This window comes from Macadamia integrifolia, chromosome 8 (assembly GCF_013358625.1).
Source record: "Macadamia integrifolia cultivar HAES 741 chromosome 8, SCU_Mint_v3, whole genome shotgun sequence".
In the NCBI taxonomy this organism is placed as follows: domain Eukaryota; kingdom Viridiplantae; phylum Streptophyta; class Magnoliopsida; order Proteales; family Proteaceae; genus Macadamia; species Macadamia integrifolia.
The window spans coordinates 14,810,850-14,833,893 of record NC_056564.1 but is presented as its reverse complement, the minus strand read 5'-3'; the positions used below and the strand labels follow the sequence as shown (position 1 = coordinate 14,833,893).

Sequence of the window (23,044 nt, the reverse complement as noted above, 5' to 3'; positions counted from 1 at the left end):
GGGTTTCAAAATTCAAAATAATGCCTCGTACGGGTTGGGTTGGGTCATACCTATCTCGGTCTGGTTCACCTACCTCAACTCGGTTTTGGTACAACTTCAACCAAGCAAGCATCTGGACCGTTCACTTGAAGCCATCCACGTGTCCTCTTCTGCAGGTAGCAAAACACAGCAAAACACCGATCAAGAAAAACAGAGGATTTTTATCCACATGCCTCGGTGAAACATGAAAATTGTTTACCACCAAAAATAAATAAAAATGAAAAGTTGAATATTTAATTATAAAGGGGGACCCTGATATTTCATTTCATGCTTCTAATTAGACACCTCATGTTTGAAGTTGATGACTTTGCTTTTACAATATTGAAATGATATATCATATACTTGATATCACATATTTTCAATTTATGAAATCCTAAGACGTGGCCACGGGTTTATTTTTGGGGGATTTCTTCTAAAATTGAAAACAATTGAATATTATAAGACTTTTATGTATGAGAATAACTTCTTGTTATCGAAGTGGTGAGATAGGAAATTGTAATTTTCTTTTAATTGCTTCTCATCTTATTTCTAAAAGTTATTTAATAAGTGGATAAATAGAGATTTTTTAAACGTTGATAGTTATTTAATGCATTTTTTTGTGATGATAAAATTTACCCATATTGAAAAGAATATATATTATGCTAAAAAGACAAAGAATTTCTCTTTATGTATCATGCATTCCAAAGGGGATATTTTTCCACACAATTTGTTTAGAGAAAGCCTAAAAGTCTGCCTCATAGTATTGTAATAGGATCTCAAAATTCATGGCCATGTTTTTTATATCAGCCTGAGTTAGTTATGCCTGGATGGTTAGAGCGAATTGGGGATTGTATGGATAGACGCACGGTCCCAGGTTCGATTCTCTATCTGTGCATTTGCGATTTAAGTGGAGACTGTGACGTGGGTTATTGCGCTAGTCCCCCCGAGGATTAGTCGAGGTGGGCGTAAGCTAACCCAGACACCTTGATTAACAAAAAATAAAAAAATGCTATGTAATTGCGTGTTTTAATATATAACATAGAGAACGAGTTTTCTTAAGCTTCAGTGAAGAAGGAAATCACTTAACAATGACCATCATTATGTTTGGATGATAGGTGTTATGAACCAATGACCAAGGAATTTCGGACTTTAAAATTATAAAGAGAAAAATAAAGATGACCTTAGATTTGTGGGTGAACACTTCACCGCGGATGAAGAAGTTCCTCCAAAACATAATACATAGTTGGATGGTTATTGCAACACAAATGAGACTCTATACGGGGGAAGGGGTGAACCAATTTAAGTATTTAACCTTAATGTTGCCTTCCTAGACGATGTGAAATAGAAGAAAGGTAGAAGGAAAAGAATCTCCTCGTTATTGTTTGGTTGCACATTGCAATAAACATGCAAGATGGGTTGGTGATCTGAAACACCCTGTGATACATCATAACCTAATCACACTAATGTGAACAAGTCTCAAACGCAAGCCCCCCTGGTGGAACTTTATAGGAGCTACATTCTCCCTAAGATTAGCCTTTCCTAGGTAAATCCCTAAACAACCAAACACATGTTCAATAGTTCTTAAAAAACAGCCCACTTACCACCCTTCCTAGAAACACCACTAAATGTAGCTTTAAAAGGGCTGGATTCCCTCTACAGCAAAAGAAAATGATTTAATTCATGATAGAGTTGGCACTGAAATGACCTAAGCTGTGAAGTATTGGCTTAGTCCATTCGCTCAATCGGGATGAGCTTGAGATCATGGCCAGTTCAATTGAACATAGCCCTTCGCAATCCAGATGTCTGATGATCAAATTCAACCAGACAGATAATATATCTGCAGCATATGACCGTATCCAGGACTGCAGCAATATATATATATATATATAGAGAGAGAGAGAGAGAGAGAGAGAACGCTTATTCAAACCAACCCCTCAAATTTACAAGTACTGAACTATCCAGGGAACAATAAGAAAGCCCTGAGCAAAGCAGAATTCCAAAGGGGACTTCAGTTTCCACACCACCCATGGGGACCATTAGTTTGACAGCTACCAGGAACGCAAACTAGACTGGCAACTTGAAAGAGGGGAAGAAGGGTTAGCTTGGAATATGACAATAATCACGATAAAATTTCACAAGCCCTCAAAATGTAGGTCCAGCAATACAAGCCCCATGCCCTAGGTGCCAATGTGATCGATGCAACTGACCAGCCTCTTCGCCTCCAATTCGAATTAGAATCCCATTGATCTCAAACCTAGCTGCAGTATTGAACAGCCTTGTTTTGGTTGTAGGAGAGCTACAATCACATTTTCTTCAACCTAAACCCAACACAATAAGAACAGAACTGCATCTTTTCTTCAAGGAAAGAAAAAAATCAGATATGAGCTGCCCACCCGGGAACAAAAGACAAGTTACTTGGGGAATGAGACAGCCACTCCTGGACCCCAGTATCAGATAACGTGCTATAGTCAATGGGATGCCGATGCATTGAGGAATGATGCAGCTTCCGTCTCACCGGTTGGTTGGCAAGGCAAGGTGGCCTTCACCAACAGCAAAAAAAGAGCTTGCCAAACACCACATTTCTTCCAGGACCATCTTCATGCATAATACATGTACAGGCTGTTTGCAGCGGCACAGGCAAGTGAGTTTTCAGTTGGGTGCCAAGCTAGGTGCAGTAATTTTGTTGTAAAATCGAAAGCATTTCCATTAGTATCAACTCCTGGGCTGTCCGCCCCTGATACAGAGTTAAACAAAAGCATGTTACTGGGTGGCCAAAATCCAAACAACAGTGGCTTATAAAGATGTCCAAAATAGATATCACTTGCTCCCTCAGAAAGTTAACATGAGCAGACAAACCTCGTCTGACAACACGTGTAAGACTGCCCAGGGATCTTGAAGGCCTTGATGGGGTTGGCACTTGTCTCCTGATTAAGATTTAAAAAGAAATGACAGCAGATAACAGTCAAAATAGTCATGGGAAGTCAGAGGCCTTCCAGATGATTATAACTTCTATTATTACATTATCTATGATAATCATAGTAGTCATATACCTCATGGGGTTTTTGCTGGCTTCTAATGATGTTGCTTCAGTGCTGCCAGGAGTGCAACCAAAAACACGAAATAGATTGCTGGAATAACGGCAACATGGTAGCATCACATATTCCGATACAGTAATGGTAACTAAGGTATCAATGATGATGAGAAATCAGAAAACATCACATGGAGAGGACTGCATACCTGTATGATCCAGTAGCAACTCGGAGTCCATCTCCACTCAGACAACATTCAAACTTGTCAAAGATTGAATCATTTTCATATAAATCACATAGCTGGTCAACATCAAGCATTATTGTAATCAGCACACAATCATGTGGTTATGCGTCAATTCCATGTACACACGTTGTAGAAAGAAAACTGTAAAGAAACAACAATACCTTAGGTCTTAAATATTCATGAACCTGGAAAGTTGAAACTGGACCAGAATCCATGTTTATGTCCCATAGCTGTTGACCAAGTAAAAATATGTTCGAGTGAGAAGACAGGCCAAAAGAAGATCCATGAAATTCTCCCTAAAATAATATTAAGTTGAGATCCTCCAAAAAAAAATATATATATATATATATCAAACTTTCTAAAAAGTTCTAAAGAGTTTTAGATGTATAAATAATACAAGCACAAAACAAGTTTCTAAACTATTCCAACTTGCCCAAAAGGGGAAAGGATAAATGAAAGGATAATGTTTCAAACTTTCTAAAAAGTTCTAAGAAATTGATACAATATCAGGAAGGATAAATGAAGGGATATTGTTTGATTCTAGAGAGTTTTAAGAAACTGATACAAATATCAGTATGGCTGACAAACTCCAAGAAACAGTTGCTAATTTGTTTCAATAGCACGTCTCCATATGCATAGAATGAATTGTGAAGATAGGAATTTGGGCAACCATATGTAAACCAAAAGCCCACAACAAAGTCAGATTCACACATTTTCTTCTACAATACTTCTATAATTTTCTACCTTCAAATACTTAGAAGTGAAATCAGATGAAATAAAATAAAACAAATATCAATTTGCAAATTGAATCATACTGCAGTAGCCAATAGGACAGGTTGAAGCCAAGAAATTAAAGCATTATCCTTTCATGTTCATGGTCGTCAAAAAATTGCTTCCAGTGAAAATATATGCCAAGTTTATTTTTATCTACGAGAAGCATATACAGATTGCAAAAAACAATCTTAATTATGCACAATAGAGCCAAACCATATCCAGCACTGCATGAAGTCCAGTTCGATTTTGACAAGCAAACAGATAGTTCAAGCCTCAAATAATGCTATGTTGGTTTGGTAGAATGAATGTAATTGTGAAGTTATAAACCTTTAGGGTCATGTAATCACGGCTAAGAATATGTCTTCCATCCTTTCCAAACTTAATATCTGAAATTGAGGCAATAATTTCTGTGAAAAAAGATCTTGAACCAGGTGCCTCCTGCTCTTCAAACCTGTATACAAAAAACATCATTGAACATTGTAAAAAGACTTCCACAGGTAAATTTTTTAAGATAAATCAATGCAAATAAATTTAATATAAATACTTCTAGTGGCAATCAAAAGAATAATTCGAACTGTTACTATGGTTCTTAATACATTCAATCTTTTCACTTCTGCAACACTGAAGGAAAGAATGGCAAGGATAGAAAGAAAACAACAAGATCACTTACAATTTGGTATGAGTATCACATAGAGCTGATTGCCGCAAATCAATAAGACGAATTGAACCCTTTGAGCTACTATATGCTAACATGTTACAATGAGTGGGGTGGAACTCAGCTGATGTTATCACCTCTGCAAGCGCAGTCGAATTTTTGGTCAAAGCATGAATAAGAATAAAGTGGGAAAAGTACTTTTTACCAATTTTAACCACAAATCATCACTTCCACCAAAAACTTTATTGAAACATTACATTAATTACCCTCAGGGAGAGGAGCATTCAGTGAAATTACACTACTGAACTAGCTAAAGTTCAAAACCAAGAGCCAGAACGATGCATTTTGTGACATAAACATCAGTATCAACTCTATCATTCAAGTCATAAAATAACAAGCCACCGGAAGAACAAAGGTAAACGTATTGATGGGTTAGCACCGCGTGGCAATCAAAATAATGAGAGCTTTTACCAGTTAGATCTTCCATGTTCGCAGGCTTAACATCAACAATATTGAAACTTTGATTGCTTATTTCCAAGTTCCAAAGATTAATTCGCAGATCATCAGCTGAAATAAATGTCTCTCCGTCACTGAAAAATAAAGAAGAATGCAGTGAGATTAGATACACACCACTATGAACTAGTATTAACAAGCTACCAGCAATAGGGAACTTCATATTGAATCAAATAAAAGTAAAGAGCTATATACATATTCTATATACACGTAATACAATTTCCAAGACCATAAATGACACCACATGATTTCTCCAATATCAACAAAACAATATTTTATCTAAGAGAATATCAGCAAACACTGCAGTGGCAAATGGCTTTTCATTTCAAAATTTCCTGAAACAGAAACTTTAATGCCTAGTTCTCGGCTGCTGGTTAGTTGGCAGAAAAGGGAACTGATACCTGCACTTGTGCAACAACACATCCTCTTTTTTTGAGGGTGGTGGAGTGGTGGAGTTAAAGGAGAACTAGTCAAAAAGGGTGCAACTGTGCAAGGCACCCATCAAAAGGAGAGGAAAAAGATATACAAAAAACTTGGTCCACCAACACAACATTTGCAGAATAGCAGTTCTGTACCCAGCCCCTGTACAATTTACACATTCATACATTTTGAAGCCCCAAAAGTTACTATTCTGCGGATATAAATCACTATTTTCTTCTTCCTGGATCTTGATCCTTGAAAATTCTGAGTTCCTTTCCTTCCATAAAGCCAGACATGGGCACAGTTTCCACAGGGGTCTTCCTCATCTAAGCACTCCCCCTAAATGGCCCCAAACATGACAGTACAGCAAGCTGGACAATCGAATTTGACACTAGCCATATTGATACCAAATCTTAACATATGCGTGACAACTTCTGAGAAAATTAAAAGTCTTTACATTTCATTTGGGTCCTCTGACCGTTGACAGAAATGAAAGCCCAAAGTTAGAACCATGGAAACAATATAACTCAATAAAATTGAACAAAGCTTTATCCCAACTACTTGGGAATTGGTTCAAACACTTCTTCACTTTCTTTCCTCCACTGATAAGTAAAACCAAACCAGAAATTTTAGAGAGAGAGAGAGAGAGAGATCATCTCCTGGCTCCCCTGCCTCACTAGGAAATTTAGCTCTGCCTCTGCTTGGAACCTTGTCCGATCTTCTGGCCCAACTGTCCTTTGGCAAAAAACCATCTGGTTTAAAAGCCACATCCCCCGCCAAAGCTTCACAACTTGGCGTGCCATTATCAACTGCCTCCTACGCAGTCTTTTCTCACCTACCAGCACATCTACGTACCCCCCTCTTACTGTCTCTGTTGGAATGCCAATGAAGACATCAACCACCTTTTTTTTTTCTCATGTCCGCTCTCCATCATATGGAAGAGAGTCTTTGACGACTTCTGGCCATCCAAAAGGAATCCCCTCCCCCTGAACAGAGAATGGATTTGGATGGATATGACCTTTGTTGGCTCCTCTATTTGCGACACTGCTGGAAGACTTGCCTTCTATGCCTCCATCTCCCACATTTGGCTGGAACGAAATTTTCAAAGACCTACTTCCAAATCTCGTACTTATGACATGTCGATCTACAGCTCTACCAAATCGAAATTTTTTTCTAGCCGGTGAATAATTATTTTAATTTTCAAAAAATATGATAAATAGTTCAATAATAAAATTAAAAAAAGGGGGGAAATAGGTAAAAATTCTTTGTTTTGATTTGAAAAATAAAGAAAAAAAATAAAATTAATTTAAAGTGTTTTGAAACGTACATTATGCTTGTTATGTTGTACCATATTTGATTTTGTTGTATTATGTCATTATATTATTGAAAAATAATTATTAAAATTTATTTTTAAGTAAGAAAAAAAATATAAGTAGCTATCATATACTTTTAGTGGTCTTATATGATGTGTCTAAGTTAATGACGACTTGTTGTTTCTATGCATCGATATATAATGGCTGACATAGGTGGCGACAAGGAGGGCGGGAGAAGAGGGAGAGGAGGTAGGCGACGTGATAGTGGAGAGATTGCATGGAAACACAAAGCACCGATTAACGGTGATAAAAGGAAAACAGAGTGCAACTACTGTCACAAAAAGATCATAGGTGGTGGGGCCACAAGGCTTAAGTAACATTTGGTTGGAAATTGCTCTGATGTGGTTACATGCACTGAAGTACTTGATAAGATCGCTAGGGTCGTAGCTAAAGACATAAAGGGAGGGAATAAGAGGAATATGGCGAAGGAGAAGGCGAGGGTAGAATTTGAGAGTACTTCATGCTCCCATGCAACGTGATGATGATGATAGAGATGACCCTATATATGTGCCTTGTGATATACAGACATAGCAATAGGCTAGAAACTAGCGTCGGGCACCTTGTTGAGCCGAGACAGTTTTCGTGAGGAGGATAGACGTAGAGATGCTAGAGGAGTTGGTCCATCTTAAGCAGGAGGTGGCGGATCTTCACAGCCTGGGTTGCCATTTATGAGAACATAGAGTACAAGTGTTGGCCCACGTCCACATCCACCTCCACCTCCACCTCCAGTAGTACCACCACGAGTGAACCCCACACTATAGTAGGATCCCCATAGGTACAGGAAAAAAAGGCAAAAACAACGTAAGATAAAGGGGATGTGGGCTAATATGAAGGCTTATGTTGGGGAGGCTATGCCATAACACAACTACAAGCCCCTATTACCAGCTGATGCTTGATGTTGTTGCTGAGGCTAGACCATGGATAATGGGGCCCACAACATACGAGGTGATGAATGTGTGCGACAGTAAAAAGAAAGAGTTGTAAGAATACATAGATGAATTGAGGGTATTATGGGAGAGCTACGATGTCACCATAATGTATGATGGTTGGACAAGGCTAACGAGAAAATCCATCATCAACCTTATGGTTCATTGTGATGGACGGACAATTTTTTCTGAAATCTGTTGATGCATCTAAAGAAACAAAGGATGCAAAATACATGTACAAATTGTTGAATGAGGTAGTGCAAGAGGTTGGGATAGATAACGTTGTTCAAATTGTGACGGACAACGGAAGCAATTACAAGGCCGGTCAGAAAATGACGAACAGCAGCAAAAATTGACTCTTTTGAACTCTTTGTGCAGCACACTACATTGATTTGATGTTGAAGAATATGGGAAAACTCAAAATTGTGAAGAGTGTGGTTGAGAGGACGAGGCAAGTGAGCACATTTGTATATAATCATAGGTTTTCATTGAAACTACTAAGGGAGAAGTACTGGGGGGGACTTGGTAAGGCCCGGTCTCACAAGATTTTCCACCAACTATATTGCACTTAAGAGTTTTGAGTCAATCGCACCTTGCCAAGCTTGTATGTTGCTGTGAAAATGATGAAAGAATATGTCTACGCTGCCAATCCACGTGGTAGCAAGAAACTTGTAAATATAATAGAAGAATGTTGGGAGTGCCAGCTAAATCATTCACTGCATAAGGTTGGTAAGCTATGCACATTACATTCTTTTATACGATGTGTATTGTATAAATGTATTAATGTCTAACACTGAGTCATTGACAATAATATTTTTTTGTTAAATTTCAGCATACTATTTAAATCCCAAGTATCAGTATAGCCATAGGCTTGTGTTGAATCCGGACCTTCTTGAAATAGTGAAGCAAGTGGTTGCCAAGTTGCAACCAAGGGCCAGTCTACAAGTCGAAGCCAATAGTAAGGTCAGTTACAATAACAATCTAAAAAGTAATTACAATTAGAAGAGATTGGTTGTTAACTATTTTCCAATTCTTATAGACGAAAAAATTCAAGGATGCATTAGGGGTTTTGGAGCCCCCGCCGCAATCGTGGGCCATACGAATACTAATGCTGGTATGAAATCCAATTTTCAGTATGTTACACAAGTGTTAAATATTTTGAAATTAAAATAATTTTTTGCACTTGTTGTAACCTATAATGCAGTTGAATGGTCAGTGTTGTATGGGGGTTCATCACCGGAATTGAGTAAGATTGCTATCAAAGTCCTCTCACAGACATGTTCTGCATCCGATTGTGAGTGAAATTGTAGTACATTTTTCACTCATCCACTAAAAAAGGCGGAAACAATTAGGTTCAAATCGTCTTGCTGACTTGGTGTATGTGCACTACATTATGAGACTAAGGATGCAACAGATACGCATGGGTATGGATAATGATATGAGCCAGATCGAGCTTACCGATGTTTTTTAGATCGACTTAGATGACGAGGATCCTCTAGTGGACTGGGTGAGGGACACAGGCAAGCTGTTGATAGATCAGCTTGGAGGAAGAGATGGAGGTCAATGTTGATGAGTTCATGGCTACAGATGGTAGGATACATTCACAGACCCCCCACCATTTGACCCCGGACCTGGTAGGGTTGATTCAGATGGAGATGATGATTGGTCCACTTACCTCAGGTGGTCATACCCAAACTCCGACTCGGACATAGCATCGCTCACCAGATAGTGATGATGGTGGAAATGATGATGGGGGTGGGGGTGGATTTAAAGGAGTTCGAGAGAAGTATGAACAAGTTGAGCCGAAGTTTGGGTGAGCGGTAAATCTAGGAAGATTTGGTAGTTGCCCCGATCCATGATAAGCTCCAAGAAAGTCATTTGAGATGGTATGGCCATGTTTAATGGAGACCTGGGGATGGACCAATAAGGAGGAGTGATCCGATTCAGATTGAAGGAACTAAAAGAGGTAAGGGCACGCCGAAGATGACCAGAGGAAAAGTAGTGAGGAAAGACATGCATAGTTTGGGCCTTGCCCCAAGTATGACCTTGAATAGAGCCAATTGGAGGTAAGGGTCCATGTAGAAGACCCCATTTAGCTGTGTTTCTACTTTCCTCAACTTTTACTTTTCCTATTCTGTCCTTGCTCGGATCCATGTAACCGTCCCCATTAAGCTGGGATAAGGCTGAGTTTGTTGTTGTCTAAAATCCCTAGAAGGTATGATTCCTTATGTATATATGATGTGGGGTGTGTGTGTGTGTGTGTGTGAGAGAGAGAGAGAGAGAGAGAGATTAATAAAGAAAAATATTGAATAATCATTCAAAGAAACATGATAAGCTTCACAGCAGCATGTAGAGCAAGAAACAAAACCTAGAAGCATATCTTTATCACAAAACCAAGTACATGTAAAGAAAAAGTATATAATAGAAGAAAAGGTAAGAAGAGTCTATTCATTAGAATGATCTGTATGAACCTGTTATTTGAAATAGAATTGATATGGTAGTCATGAGCATGGGCATATATCCTTCGACACCTAGGCACAAGACTTGTCTCATGGCTTGCAAGCTAATTATCACAAATGAGATTAATGTTAGAACCGCATAGCATATACAATATAGCAGGCTAGTCTATCAAGCAAGTAATTAAGCTAGGCTGAGTACAACTACCACGGGTAAATGTAGAGACGGGATGCCTCCAGGGGGGAATGAGAAGTCACTGCTCAAATAACTGTAGGACCTATCCAAACATCCCCCATTTGCGAGATACGGATTTGGGCTGGTTGATATGCTTGAATCATCAACACTACCATTTCCCACAGCTCTAGAGGGATCCACATTCATGTCACAAATTTTCTTCACCTTCTTTTCTTGGACCTGCAAATTCTCAAATAGACCAGAAGCTTAGGAAGACGCCATTCAGGAAACCAAAAATGGCTAATTACTGCAGATGGTAATATAAGACATGAGCAATGCAAGACCATGACGGTTGCATGCTAAGTGCAAGGAAATTGCAATTTCCCCACTATTACAAATCCAAAGTCAAATTTCCCCTAAAAGACCACTTTTGCAAATACAGCAACTAAATTTGAAAAAGCAAGGGTGAAACATATTTATAAAATCAAAATTAGATCATATCCAGATAAAGCATCAGCCAATGTCAAGAACAGAAATATCTAAATAAGGAATGAAAGTACTTATCCAGAGAAGCTAGGGAGGAGTAGAAGTAATCCATGTATGAAGCACCCATCATCAATCACATTCGACAATGTTTAATCCTGAAATCCTAAATACTGACAGTTTGACGTAATTTTGACCAGGAAGCCCAATTAGAAATCACAAGGACTAAGTCAAGCTCTTAAACCAATGTTGACGCAGTACAAGGCCAGCCCAAACAAGTTCCTAGAATTAGTCTTCTTGTTTTAAGTCATAACCAGTCCAACCAAGCCCCTTTTCTCAAGTCATAGTCAGGCCCGCATATTGGTTATACTTAAGCCCATCGTCTAGCCCATACTCTGCCCCTATTTAGTCATCAACCAACAGCTGGAGGAGATATTTTAACAGATTCTTTCAGTCCCATAGGCCCTTGCGTGAAGAAGGATCTGTTAGAAGATATATGAAGATTTTGTGGGCCCCATGAGAACCAATGGCATGGGAAGGAATGGGAGCTACCAAGATTTTTTTGGACTTACTAATTACTAAGTTTCTATTTTCATGTATTAGCTACTAAATGAACAAGCTAGGCTAAGTAGGATTTCTATTCAATTACCTTCTATTTCCATTGTATTAGTTTCCTTTTATTTTTTCCAAATTGCTTGGCAGCCAAGCTACGGGAGTTTTTATTCCTTGCAATATGGCTTGTTATAAATAAATCGCTTGGGCTCCCATGGCCCATGATTTTGGCCGTTGACAATTTTTCTCCATATGAGAGAGAGAGAGTTGTAATGAATCAGTCACACCCAGAGTTGTGTTGGAGGGTGTAACGTAAGGCTAGATAGAAGTACCCAACCCCAGTAAATAACTCCATGATGTAGATCGATTTAGTGGACAAAAGTACAGCAGGAAAAGTCGATCAAACACTGGCCCAACTAATCCCAATTATCCACAGCTGGTCCAGCCAGCCCAAGTTAATGAGGCCAGCTGTAGGGCATGAGAACTGCTCTACCGATTTAGCAGATTGATTTTTTTTTTTTTTTTGCTCGGATTCAGGTTTTAGACAGCAAGAGCCTACCGATTGGAGTATCTAGAAGAATGAAGACTTGTTTTTAGTTTAAATCTTCTTGGACAAGGAAAGGGACTTTCCAAAGTCTAATACTCTTGATGTTTCCTTTTTCTGTTTTTCTTCCCTGTTTCTATTGTTTCCTAATTCATAGCTATAAATTGTAATTGATTTTAAGGCTTTGGACACAATTAAAATCAATGAAGTTTTGCTTCTTATGCATCAATATAGTCCTGTGAGAGGCTGAATCAACTGAGAGAGTTGAGGGTGAGGAGCCCAGGCTGAGATAGCCATTCTATTTTTCCTTTCTCTTACCATCATCCCCATTCCCTCTCTATCTTACTTTCTAATTCACCTGAATAATCAAGCCCTGTATGAAGCTCTGTTTAAGGCTGATGCTAAGTCCTTCCTAACAGCTAGTACTGCTGAGATTTGAAGCCACTTGTCACGACCCGCCCAACAAAGGGGCCAAGCTCACCGCCCATGGACTTAGTTCATTGGGCTAGGTAAGATTTAGTTTCTCGAACTTTCTACCTAAGTGTTTGACATCGAGATACCTGTAGAGAAGTCTTTTGTAGACTTCTACCATTGTGAGGGCGAGTGTAAAGAAACTTCTAGAGAAACTACCAGAAGCAAGGAAAGGTTTAGAGGTTACTTGTACATAACAAAGAGAATAGGAGAACTCTAGAGTTTTCCACTTAAGTGGTGGGGAATCTCTAGTCTCCTTGGCTAGAACATTTCTAACCATTGGATGGAGGACAAGTGTAAACATCTTAGGCATTCTTTAAGACCTTGGTTGCCTATAAATAGGAGTAGCCTCAATTGGCCAAGGTAGCATCCAAGAATTGTACTTGAAGCTATCTAGTGTAATACAAATTCTTTCACTCAAACTCTCTTGTGTTCACACCTTCTCTTTCCGAGTTCCTTAAGGAGCAATAGTAAGGCTGACTTAGTGCTAAAGAGAGTACTAAGTGCCGGCGCAGTTGCTGAGAAAGGTCTAAGGCCGTGACACACTGCCCAATACCTGCAGCAGCTTCTAAGGAGAGTTTTCTGGGAAGCAATCGATCTCACTTATCTCCTATACCCTGCAGCCATCACAGGCCATCTTTGGGGGTTCTATCAGGGACCATCAGCAGTCCACTCGATCAAGCTTTGAGGGTCAGATGACTCCTGAGTGCTGAGATACCAGATTTGTCTATTCTCTTGACCTAATTCAAGAATCTCCAGATCCGAACTTTCAGCCTTCAACTGAGATTCATCTTTTGGAGATCAAATAGGCTATATATATAGAGCCCACTCAACCTGATTATTAGCCTCAACTGATATCTAGTTAGTGAATTCTTAGATTTTCCTATTTTTCTCAGGTTCCAGGTCCAGATTGTTTGACTTACTCTTTGGGGCTAGTTTAGTTGAAACCTGAGAAAATAGGCAAATCGGATATATCAAATAACTCACTAAATAGACCTCAATTGAGGCCATAGTTGTCAAGGCGTCGCCTAAACTAGATGTCCAGGCAATTTGCCTGGGGCCTAGGCGACAGTCGCCTTGTTGCACTGCAGGTCGCCTTGTGTTTTGGCACCTATTTATGCCAAATATCATTTTAAGTAAATGATATTTACTTAAGATATTATTCATAAATAAGAAAATACCCCCTATTTGAATCCAATAAAAATAGTTTAAAAATCAAATTCCAAAAGGATAAAAAGTCAACCCCCCAGCCAAGAACAAAAACTGGATTTTGGTTATAGGAGTGATTTTCAACTTTTAAATGCTGGGGTTTTTCTCAATTATGAAAATTTTATAAATTCTATCGTGTTAAACTAAAAACCAAAAGTCCAGTAAAATAATCTTTTGTTTTGATATCCATAAAATTATTTTCATTCAGGCGATTTTAACAGCATTCGCAAACTTAAAAACAGGTTTGACTGAAGCATAACTTTGTCATTACAACGCAGATTTAAGTAATCTTACATGAGACTAATACAAAAAGTTTCATGTAAAAATAAAATCATTTTACCAGTCAAACTTATTACAAACAAGAGCATTTCTCTAAATGCTGATTTTTTATAACTTCATATGATTTAATATTATTTTTTTATGATTTAATATGGCTAAATGTTGATTTTTAATGACTTGATGTTGCTTAATCTTGATTTTTTATGATACAAGGTATATATAGCTTACTAAATAATGTTAGAAAATAGGGGAAATAAAAAATAACACTTGGTCGCCTTCTCGCCTAAGCGCTTAGACAACTCTCCACCGCCTTGGTTCGCCTTGACAACTATGATTGAGGCTACTAATCAAGTCAAGTGGGCTCTGTACATAGCCTTCTTGATCTCCAAAAGATGAGCTTCAGTTGATGTCCAAATAACCATAACTGAGCTTTCTTGATCTAGGTCAAGAAATAAGAGATTTTCAAGAACCAGAGTGGCAGACCTCCGCTGGCCAAGAAGTGTTGGTCAAGTTGCCTTCTGATAGTCTTTGCGAGGCCCTCAAAAGATGGGCTGTGAAGATCCACAGATCTGCAAAATCTGTAGATGTGAATATAACCCAGAATTCCTCCAAATAAATCTGGCGCAGCTCTGGAACAGAATAGCAGAAGAAGGAACTAATGTTGGTCTTCAAAGAGTTTTAATCAACCTTCGGACAGAGCTTGAATCACACAAGTACCAGAGAAATAAAGAAGAGAAGAAACAGGTGATCGATGGAAGAGAAAGGGCGATAGGGATGGCCAAGGGTCTCTTACCCTCAACTCTCTCAGTCGATTCAGCCTCTCACAGGACTCTTACTTGCACAAAAAAGCTTCAATAAACTATTCAAATCGTTGGTGACCTATCAAGGGTCATTAAGACTTGCCTCACAAGAAAGAACATAATAGAAACAAAGTGAAAGGGAAAGAAATAGAAAAGGTAGCTAAGAAGAAAGAAAGTGGTTTCTAAAAGACTTCTCCTTGTGTGTCTTCCTGTCCAAGGCAGGACTCAAGACAAGAAAAGTCCTCAATAATCCAATAGGTAACATAGAATCTTCGTTTACTGTTTGCTGTTCAAACTGAGATTAAGAACAAAATATCTTCCCACGATTTACCGGGTTTGAGAGACCCCAAACGTTCAGCCCAAAGAGCTGGCCCAGTCAAATAACTGGTTGGCCCTATGGCCTAATAGTATGGTCCATTAATTGGTGTGATGGACCATCCTCGGATCGATTCTTGCTGGTACACTTCTTGCCATAGAATCAATCTACATCAGGTTGCCTATGGGTAGGTGGCTTAGGTGTGCAGACAGTGTGGTATATGACTAAATGTAATATACCAACAATAATTTTAAACAATTATGCTTCTATGCAAAATAGAAGCCATAACAATGCAATAAGATATAATTATGCTAGTAATGACCTAACATGATAAAATCAACATATAATAGTATATTATATAATATAAAAATACTTACCGAAAACAAAAGCAATAAATATAAACCAACATAAACTTGAGCAATGTCAACTAGGCGTGTTGTCACCTTGGACGCCTAGGCGATGCCTTGATTGTTCTCATTTTACTTGATTGATTCGAATTAGCTCCTCTTGATATAATCTTTCTTTTTTCTAGAGAAGTTCTAAAAAATAAAATTGAAAAACAGAAAATGGAATTTGGCTCTTTGAGAAGTCACAGATCAGGCAGCAATGTGTAACATATAAAAAATTGAGTGCCAATCACCAAATATCATCTTATTTTTTGCAAAATTAGTTTTTGGGAGACGTGTTATACCTCCGATTTTTTATCTTGCACAAATCGTTGCTTCCACTGCGTCCTCTACTGCCCAAGCACTGATTCCAATGTTGTATGGCAGTGATTTGGCCAAAAGAGCAAGAAACTAGGTTTTTCAACCTTTATCAAAATCAGGCGAAGTGACGAACTGGGTCGACATTTCAACCCATTTTGTGTGACGCATGGCATTTATTAAAGGCCTGGAACAGTTTTGACTGAAATATCAGCGAAACTGTTCACAAGACCAAGAAACTTTGTAATCCTTAGGTATCACAGGCTGTTTCGTTTCAACAGCCGGTGAAACAGAAATGTTTCGTGCAATATCGCAGATATTTCGCAAAACCTTGTACCATGCATAGTAACCTTTTAAAATTATGGTTATTTACAAAATTGTCATCCCCCTTTACTATGGTTTCTTGTTGATTGTGTGGGGCCATAAGTGATCCAAACTAGAGTTTTCGAACCCCATAATGCATTAGGTAGGCAGGATAATATAGATGACTCAGAAAAACAACCTTGTTTCCCTTTTCTTTCCCCCTCTCCCCCCCCAAAAAAAAAAGAAAGAAGGAAGATATAAATAAGAGATTCAGCGATCTTCACACCAGAAAGTCAAATCTTCCAGAACAGAAAACAGAAACTTGTGACAATCAAAATGAATAAAGTCCAATATTGGGACAAAACCAGAACCAAATTAACAAACCAATGTCATTGTTACATGAACCACACTGGTCCCCAAGGATTTAAGACTTGAGGACAAGGATCCCCAGTTGAGTCAGCTGATTCTAAACATATCCTGGCTGAGCTTGGGGGAAAATCATACCAGTTGATCCTAATAGACGTTGGACAAGTTTGAGGGAGAACAACCTGTAGCAGACCAGGGCAGCTGCTATTTGTGGGGGAAGGGCATTATAACTTAGGATTCAGCAGAGTTTCTAGATCCTGATAAGCCGGTTTTGAGGGAGAGAGAACAGGTCAACCCAGATCTGGTATCAGAGCCGGGCGGACCGGGGGAGAGTGTGTGCGTGTCTATCCAGGCGATCCCTCGTTTAGTCCCACATCGCTCGTGGATCCCGTCAGCGGTCTATACTTAAGTCCCTGGGCACCTTCTACTGATAAGCCGGTTTTGATGGACAGAGAACAGGTCAACCCAGATCCTCCTGATACTTGAAACCATGCATATGCCCATACAGGTCAGATACGTGCACCCTACATGGACGAATCCAAGAGTGCAGCTAGAAAATGCTTAATTTAGCATAACCACAACAGGTTCCCAGGGTCAACTGGCAACAGGAAGCAATCAGAGATCAACTTTGAAAACTAAAGGCAAGCTCAGGCCCTATTGACTACATTGCCTCAAAAGAAGCAGAAATAAACTCACTAGTTAAAGTAATAATGTCAATTTTGTCTCGAATTCTTGACCCATTTTGAAGAATGACACGCTCCGACCTATTTTGGTGGCGACTTGGAGGCGTATATAATGTACTATCGTCTTGTTGAGCAAGTCATTGTAATTTGGAGTTTTTTCAAGCTAAGATTTCAGGGCAAGTTTTCTTGCCACTGCTTGGGTGTATTCTCTCTTTTACATAGTGAAACATCTTCATCTTCGCCCGAGGATGTAGCACACCACATCGGCGTGTGTACCTCGTTAAATCTCTGTGCATTGTGCAGATCTTTCTTTGTTTATTTTCGTATTAGTTGATGTTTGCTCTAACAAATAAATATCCTTACAGAACCTTGCACCCATTAATCATCAAACAATGAAACGTGAAATATACATATGCTGAGCAGGCGGCAAGAGAAGAACTCTGAAACTGAAAAATGAACAGGAAGCATTGAAGAACGAGCCAAGGATTGTCATAATCATCTTCCGTGTTAAGAGGCAGAATAGCAGGAACTGGAAAATGTCAAAGTCTGTATTGAAGAACCAGCAGAACATAGTTGACAAGGCGTCGCCTAGTGCCTGGGTCGCCTTGTTGGTTTCACCCTGTGCCTAGACCCCCCCTCTAAAGCCTTGTGTCACTTAGACACCATGACAACTGTCAGCCAAAGGATAGTCATTAATCATTCGTACGTGTGGAAGAAGATATCCTTTTGACATTAGGAACTCCTTTTCCCCAGCCTTCTCTTCTTATATTGCTTCATTGTCCATCCACAACAATAAAACTATATGACTCTGGCTACCCGGTTCAACCCGTTCAAAGGCATCCCTCTTCATGCTTGAAACAAAGAGAAGGATCCGAACGAGACCCACATAACCACATTTATAATGCATCACTTCAAGATTCAACAGTTTAAAAGCCTAATTAATCAAACTTGATACATGGACTAGAACAAATGAAGCCCCCCAACCCCCCCCCCCAAAAAAAAGGGACATATTTGTAAATTGTATTTTAAGTTACTTTAAGACTTAGTTTATTTAATAGCAGCCTACTACCACAAAGCCTAGACATGGCAGCCCATAAAGTACAAGAAATCATAGAATGTGCTATCAAAACAATATTTTCAGTACATCCTAGCATGCCTGGCCTTGAGGCTGGAGCATGCATCATGATATCAATACATTTTAAAATACAAAACAAACAATCAGCAATGCATACAAAATTTTGTTCAACTCAATTCATCAATTAATAATTAAGCAACACACACTTCTTCCGAGAAAATGCATTGGCATACAAGCATATAATACAGGAAGCGGGGACGCATTCTTATGTTTCAGGAAGAATTAAGTGCATATAACGATAAAAATAGTAGAAAATGCAACACCACGTTTACAACAGGACTACTCGACTATCATAAGAAACCGATGACAAATTCACAAATGCAAAGCAGCTTACATTGATAATCACAAAACAAGAAACTACAAACAGTTCATAATTCTTACCTTCCAAAACTTAATTGTTTTGTCATTAGTGGACAGAAGAAACAAGGCACCATTAGCTGTTTGGCACCATCTGATCTTGTTAATTTTCTCCTCTATTTCCAAACTTTTCAGATAGTCAAACTAATTTTTAAACAAACAAAAAAAAAAGGCAGAATAAGTCGAACTTCAAAGACTGAAAGGAAAATATAGGGAGAACATTTGAATTCAATCAGCAAGAAAATGGGAAAGAAATACCTCAGGTTCATGGCTTTGAAACTCGGTTTTATAGCGAAACTCAGGATGCCTACTAATTGGATAATCCATTCGCTCCATATCCCTTCGATGTCCATGCTACAAATCATAACCAATGAAATATGAGAAAATATAAAGAAACATAACATTGTAAAAAATAAAAAGGCACCAAGATAGGAAGTAACAATAACATAAGGATAATCAAGGTTTTAACCAAACATACATCTTGTGTATCAGTTCTTTCAAACAAAACCACTCGTCCCCCTCGATCACCAGTGGCAAGGTGGTCCCCTGTTTTATCAAACTCAATCGCTGAAATGATATCGACTGCAAGAAAGTACTGGACTGGTTAGTGAACTAAGAACTAAAATGGGAACATCATCATAAACTCCCAAGAAAAAAGAGTTAAAACCCATAAATGAATAATTGAAGATTTGAGGTGCCGTAAAGGGTGCTCCTACAATTCCAAGAATCACATTTTTTAACAGACTCACTGAGGCCAAAGAAATTTACTCAAAGAAGCACCAGCCAGGTCAAAAGTCCCCATGCACGTGAATTTGAATATAATTATACCAAAGAACATTAACAACACAAACGATAAGCCTGTGCACGAACCACATGACGAATATGTAACCCCTCTGCAGCAAGAAAGCTGTGGAACCGCATCCACCTTATAACGGGTACATAACAAAAAAAATACACCAACAATTGAATAAGATTGCACATGTCTTCCCTCAGCAATTAGCAGTCTTCGCCTACTTTTCAACAGCTTGGTCAGAATATCCATAAAAGTGCAACACATAGCCATGCTTTAGCCCCCTAGGTCAATATCCCCAAGGTCTAAAGAATCCTATTTTGGTGGATTTCTTTCATCTTCTTTGACTCCCACTATCTCCTTTTTGTTCCTTATTAGAAATCTATTTTGGTAGGATTCATGGATGTTAATATAAGGGTATTTTCTCTGGAGGAGGTGCACTAGCTCCATGTTAAAATCATCCACTGACAATGTGAAGCATCATGGATCATATAGCATTCAACAAAAGCATTGAGTGGTATCAACAAATTAGATATTATATCCTTAGTCCCTTCACAAAGACCAAAAATCAGCAGACCACATGTCTGCATAAATACTTCCTCTACTCGGGGGAAAAAAAAAACGTAACCAGTGCATGAGGCTCCCACCACTGTGGGATCTGGGGAGGATCATAATGTACGCAGCCTTATCCCGCTTCATAGAGAGGGTGTTACCCGACTAGAACACGTGACCACTAGGTCACAGTGGAGCAACCTTACCATTGCACCGAGGTTCGCAATATGGTAAGGTAATAGAAAATCAAATATCTACTCCAATGACTACAATACATCAGAGAATATCACGAAAATTAAATTTATCTAAGTGGACGAATCACGTATTCCAGAATAAGAAAATTATAAAAAATAAATAAATAAATGACAAATCAACAGAGAAAGGCAGACCACAAAGTTTAAAACCACCATTATGTGGGTAGTTTACCGTGATGCTCCAATGGCTATAGTAGAGTCACATGCCCAAAGGCCTAACAGAGAGCTTTCATTTTTACAGATGGGAGAATTACTCTGCTCCCTGGTACAGATACAGAGGTTTACTTGCCCAAGTTTCTTCCAAGTAACCCAATGGTGTAATGCCATGGACTTATTGGGAAAAAGGAGCCAAATCACCAGCACCCTAAAGACACACCCTTCTTTCCAAAGAAGCATTGACCATATGAAGACACCAATAGATGGATGGACTATTGGTTATTAAACTCCTCTAAGATCCTAGCATCTAAATTTACTTTATCCACATTCCACACCAAATTCAAAATCCAGACTTATGAACCCATCCTCAAACCACAATGAATCATTTTATCATCACAAAATACTGCCCCATCAACAATAGAAAACTTAAGCACAAAATCCATGACAACTTCCAATAACAACCATCCAATACCCTGCAAATGGGACAATCGGAAAATATAAATTTGGCTTTACACTACCATAATACGATAAATCCACCTCTTTCAAGCTAGTCGGAACTAGAGAGACCTTAATCAGCATTATCTTTCCAGAGTTTAGTTTTTATTTTTCTGATGAAAATTAAAACCTAACCTTGTTTTATTACCCTAACAACATTGTGAGACCAAGTTCCAAGTAAAATCTCAACATATCCCAGCCAATGATCCTCCACCCACATTAATCTACATAAAGCATGGCATTGATGAAATAACTATATATTAGCAAGTCCTCATGCACTTTATGGCATGTCAGCCACACACAGTCTTCATGTTGTTGGTTGGACTGACGTCCTCGTGAACCAAGTCAGTATATTGGAACACTTGAAAACTAAACTATGAGGATGTAACCATAATAAAGGCCCTCTAAAGTATGGTATATATCATTGTGACCAGGCGTACCAAACTAGATACACATGCACTGACACCAATGCAAAATAATAACTTCAAGTGCAAGTCCTTATGATAATGAACTAACCATTAATTGGCCAACCATGGAAAAATGAAAAAATGTTACATCGGCCAATGTGTGTTGACTAAGAAAAAGGTCTAGTTCTTCTACTAAAAAAAGATAAAAATACTATGTTTACAACAATTAGGTCTATTAAACTCATTTGCAAATTGCTGATTTGGCTATTGAAAGAACAGTTCAACCAATGTTGCTCTCGATAGTGTGTGCAAGGCATCGCATCAATCCTTCAACCAGCTTAAACCTAAAGCATGTCCTCTAATACTGAAGACAGAACATCCCTTCACAAACAAACTAAAACTAGACCACATCAGCTCTATCGAGTTCTATTGTACATGCTTTCTTTCCTATTAGATAAACAAATTAAACAGTTCTCTCTGTGAATCACCAAGCATGTGACGTGCACTGTAGATCAATTATTTCATACTGCAGCAAAAACAGGCAGATATACAGCATTCCCCCCTCCTATCAGCAACAAAATCACTTATTTTTCTCCAGAAACCCCATAAAAAATATCAACAAAACATAGAAATAGTAATCCACCAATCAATGATCCCAAAACAGATCGATACCTCGCAAAACAAACCCTAATCCAAATTGAATCTAATCGATATCTTGAAAGACTCAACAATCCCATGGATCCAACAAAAGGTCATACCTTCCTGAACTTCTTCTCCTGCAGTCCTTTCGCCAAAAACCTGAGAGAATTTCCACTCAAGCGGCGGTGGCGGCCCCACAGAACAAGCGACTTCCGAGTCTTCACCGCCGTTCATTTCCGAGCGAATATCCGGCCAAATCAACCAATGAATCCCCAGAAAAAATGACTTACGGCATCAACGATTGGCTTCTTCTCAGCCTTATAGGAAGATCATAGCTTCGAATCCTCACAATATACCATCAAAAAATGCAGGTTTTCGCTTATTCCAAACACAGATAAAACCAATAGGAGGGTTTGAACAGCGAACGCGACTCTCTCTCTCTCTCTCTCTCTCTCTCTCTCTCGCTGTCTTTCCTCTCTTCTCTTCTGCTTTTTTTTTTTTCCTTTGTATTTTTCCCCTTTCGCTTTCCTTTTTCGTGGTGAGAGAAGGAGAAAAATGAGATTGGAGGAAAATAACAGAGCAAGAAATCCGTCCCTTCGAGCTTTCTGAGCCTAAACAGTCGTCCCTGACTAGCTAGCCCTCTATATTGTACTCTTCTCATTTTTTTATACTAAAATCTATTAAAATGACCAAAATACCCCCTTCTTTTCTCCTTCGACGTAAGTGATACTGTACCACTCTCTGTGAACTTGGTATCTCAATCAGACGGTTCTGATATAGCTTCTGCAATTTAAGGGCTTGATGAGGAGAATCCATTGACAAGCAATAGATTGTCGCTCTTCTCTGTCTTTCTTCCGGGAAATTACCAATGATTGGTTGACATTTTTCAAACGAAGGATGAGCAGCAGTCTAGAGACACGTTTTCTACACGTCCTTATTAGCCAATGAGAACTGGAACTTACACGT

The 23,044-nt window shown here is 38.8% G+C and overlaps 1 protein-coding gene across 2 annotated transcripts; it reads right to left on the bottom strand.

The window, feature by feature from the left end:
• Positions 1–1,935: 1,935 nt before the first annotated feature.
• On the bottom strand, positions 1,936–22,705 carry LOC122087154 (serine/threonine protein phosphatase 2A 55 kDa regulatory subunit B beta isoform-like). 2 transcript variants are annotated; one of them, XM_042656172.1, is made up of 14 exons: positions 22,198–22,705; positions 19,264–19,367; positions 19,044–19,139; positions 18,810–18,929; positions 10,617–10,823; positions 10,424–10,515; positions 5,192–5,310; positions 4,736–4,859; positions 4,393–4,516; positions 3,453–3,521; positions 3,256–3,347; positions 3,069–3,146; positions 2,875–2,942; positions 1,936–2,752 (listed from the first exon to the last, which is right to left on the bottom strand). In XM_042656172.1, exons 1-14 carry the CDS (start codon positions 22,310–22,312, stop codon positions 2,616–2,618), a joined length of 1,545 nt encoding a protein of 514 aa, XP_042512106.1. In that variant the 5' UTR covers positions 22,313–22,705; the 3' UTR covers positions 1,936–2,615. The 2 variants fall into 2 exon arrangements, with proteins under 2 accessions (XP_042512106.1, XP_042512105.1); XM_042656171.1 differs by having other exon boundaries at positions 10,614–10,823; positions 22,198–22,704.
• Positions 22,706–23,044: the final 339 nt, after the last annotated feature.

Bases quoted from the DNA above. Each gene is read 5' to 3' on its own strand.
- LOC122087154 (XM_042656171.1), bottom strand. From the start codon at position 22,312: ATGAACGGCGGTGAAGACTCGGAAGTCGCTTGTTCTGTGGGGCCGCCA. The intron at 19,368-22,197 runs GTATGACCTTTT...ACTTTCTTGCAG, and splicing joins AGGAGAAGAAGTTCAGGAAG to TCGATATCATTTCAGCGATT. The intron at 4,517-4,735 runs GTAAGTGATCTT...TTTTGTATACAG, and splicing joins TGTGATACTCATACCAAATT to GTTTGAAGAGCAGGAGGCAC.